Source organism: Pterocles gutturalis, unplaced genomic scaffold, assembly GCF_000699245.1.
Source record: "Pterocles gutturalis isolate BGI_N339 unplaced genomic scaffold, ASM69924v1 scaffold1191, whole genome shotgun sequence".
Classification (NCBI taxonomy): domain Eukaryota; kingdom Metazoa; phylum Chordata; class Aves; order Pterocliformes; family Pteroclidae; genus Pterocles; species Pterocles gutturalis.
Genome location: NW_010102633.1, coordinates 1 through 1,909, shown reverse-complemented (window position 1 = coordinate 1,909; position 1,909 = coordinate 1). Strand labels below are relative to the sequence as shown.

Here is a 1,909-nt window from a genome sequence, read left to right as displayed (position 1 = left end):
AGAGGCTGGCCATCCAGAAGGTACCACCAGCGCAGAACTCATGTGCCTGTGGGGTCCCACAGCCACCGTGGGGTGCGAGTCCTAGGTCCCCAGGGGTCCCTGGTTCCCCTTGTCCTGAGTGTCAGGGTCCCTGGGGTGTCCATGGGGTCCTGCTTCCCTGGGCTTGGGTCCCCTAGAGTCTCCCTGCTCCCCCTCATCCCAGGGGTTGAACTCCATCCCCAGGACCCCCAAGGGATGGTGGTCAGGCCCCCAGCATCTCCTTCATCCCTGCAGGTGACATGACCTGGGGTGTCCCTGCTCCCCAGGCTGGGGGCTGCCCTGTGCAGCCCTGAGCTGCCCCAAGGTCCCCAAACAGCAGCACCCTTGGGTGGGACAGGGGCTCATGGTTGGTCCCCGCTTCCTGAGGACTGGGGTCTGGCCACTGGTCCTGGCACTCATCGGTGCCTGGGGTTGTCGCCTGTTCCCTGGGTGTGCCTTAGCTGGGGATTTGGGTTCTGCCCACCCTGGGGTCCCCCTGAGTCCTTGTTGGTGTCCCTGGAGTGTCCCCATCGCCCAGTGCCCCAGGGGTTTGCTCCTTGGGTCTCCATCAGCCCAGGGCTGGGCTCTGCTCTCTGTTGGTGTCTCTGGGGTGTCCCTGGGCTGTCCCTGCCACCCATGTGTCCCTGGGTCCCCTTCAGCCCAAGACTTGCTCTGCTCCGTGGGATCCCCGTGAGTCCCTGACACGTCCCTGCTCCCCTGTGCCCCAGGGCTGGGATCTGCACCCCAGGGACCCTGTCAACCTGGGACCCACAGGGCCATACCCCAGGGTCCCCACCATCCCCTGTCGGTCCCCAGGGTCCCCGCCAGTCCCTGTGGACTCACCAGTGCCCAGCGCCCTGGCTGGGGCTGTGGGCACTGGGAGTGGTGCCGCCTGCTCTAGGTCTTCAAGAACCCCAGGTACGGCCTGCTGACCAATCGCAACGACATCACCCTGCTCAAACTGGCCACCCCCGCGCGCCTGTCGGCCACTGTGTCCCCTGTCTGCCTGCCCCAGGCCACCGATGACTTCCCAGGGGGCACGACTTGCGTCACCACAGGCTGGGGGCTCGCTGACCCCAACGGTACCACACCTTCCTGTCCCAGTCCCCCTCCCCATTCTCTTCCCTATCCTCATTGTCATCCCCATCCCTGGCCTCATCCATACCCTCATCCTTGTCCACGTGCTCATCCCCATCCCTGTGCTCATCCCCATCCCTGGCCTCATCCATATCCTCATCCTTGTCCACGTGCTCGTCCCCATCCCTGTCCTCATCCCCATCCCTGTCCTCATCCCCATCCCTGTCCCTATCCCATGCTCCTCCTCGTCTTCATCCCCATCCTTCCTCCCTATCCCTGTCCCCAACACCTCCTCATTGTCCTTGTCATTCCCATCCCCACCCTTATCCTCATCATCATCCCCATCTTCATCATCATTCCCAGTCCCCATTACCATCCTCATCCCCATCCCAATCCCCATCCCTGTCCTCATCCCCATGCTCGTCTACATCTTCATTGTCATCCCTATCCCACCCCTATCCCCATTGCCATCCTCATCCCTGTCCTCATCCTCATCCACATCACCATCCCATTCCCATCCCTGTCATCATCCTCATCCCCATCATCCCCAGTCCCCATTACCATCCTCATCCTCACCATCATCCCCATCCCCAATCCCCATTCCTATCCTTATCCTCATCCCAGTCCCCATCCCATCCCCGTCCCCGGGTCCCCGTGGTGCTGACGCCGCCGCCAGCGGTGCTGCAGCAGGTGGCCCTGCCGCTGCTCACCAACACACAGTGCCGGCGCTACTGGTTGTTCCGCATCACCAAGGACATGGTGTGCGCTGGCGGCAGCGGGGCCTCCTCCTGCATGGTAGGTGTCCCCGGCCCCC

At 63.3% G+C, this 1,909-nt stretch overlaps 1 protein-coding gene across 1 annotated transcript; it reads left to right on the top strand.

The window, feature by feature from the left end:
* Positions 1–919: 919 nt before the first annotated feature.
* On the top strand, positions 920–1,890 carry LOC104471109 (chymotrypsinogen 2-like; the record flags this gene model as incomplete). The annotated part of the gene is made up of 2 exons (XM_010086339.1): positions 920–1,115; positions 1,772–1,890. Coding segments are annotated over 2 exons (315 nt in total), but the record flags the coding sequence as incomplete, so codon positions are not given.
* Positions 1,891–1,909: the final 19 nt, after the last annotated feature.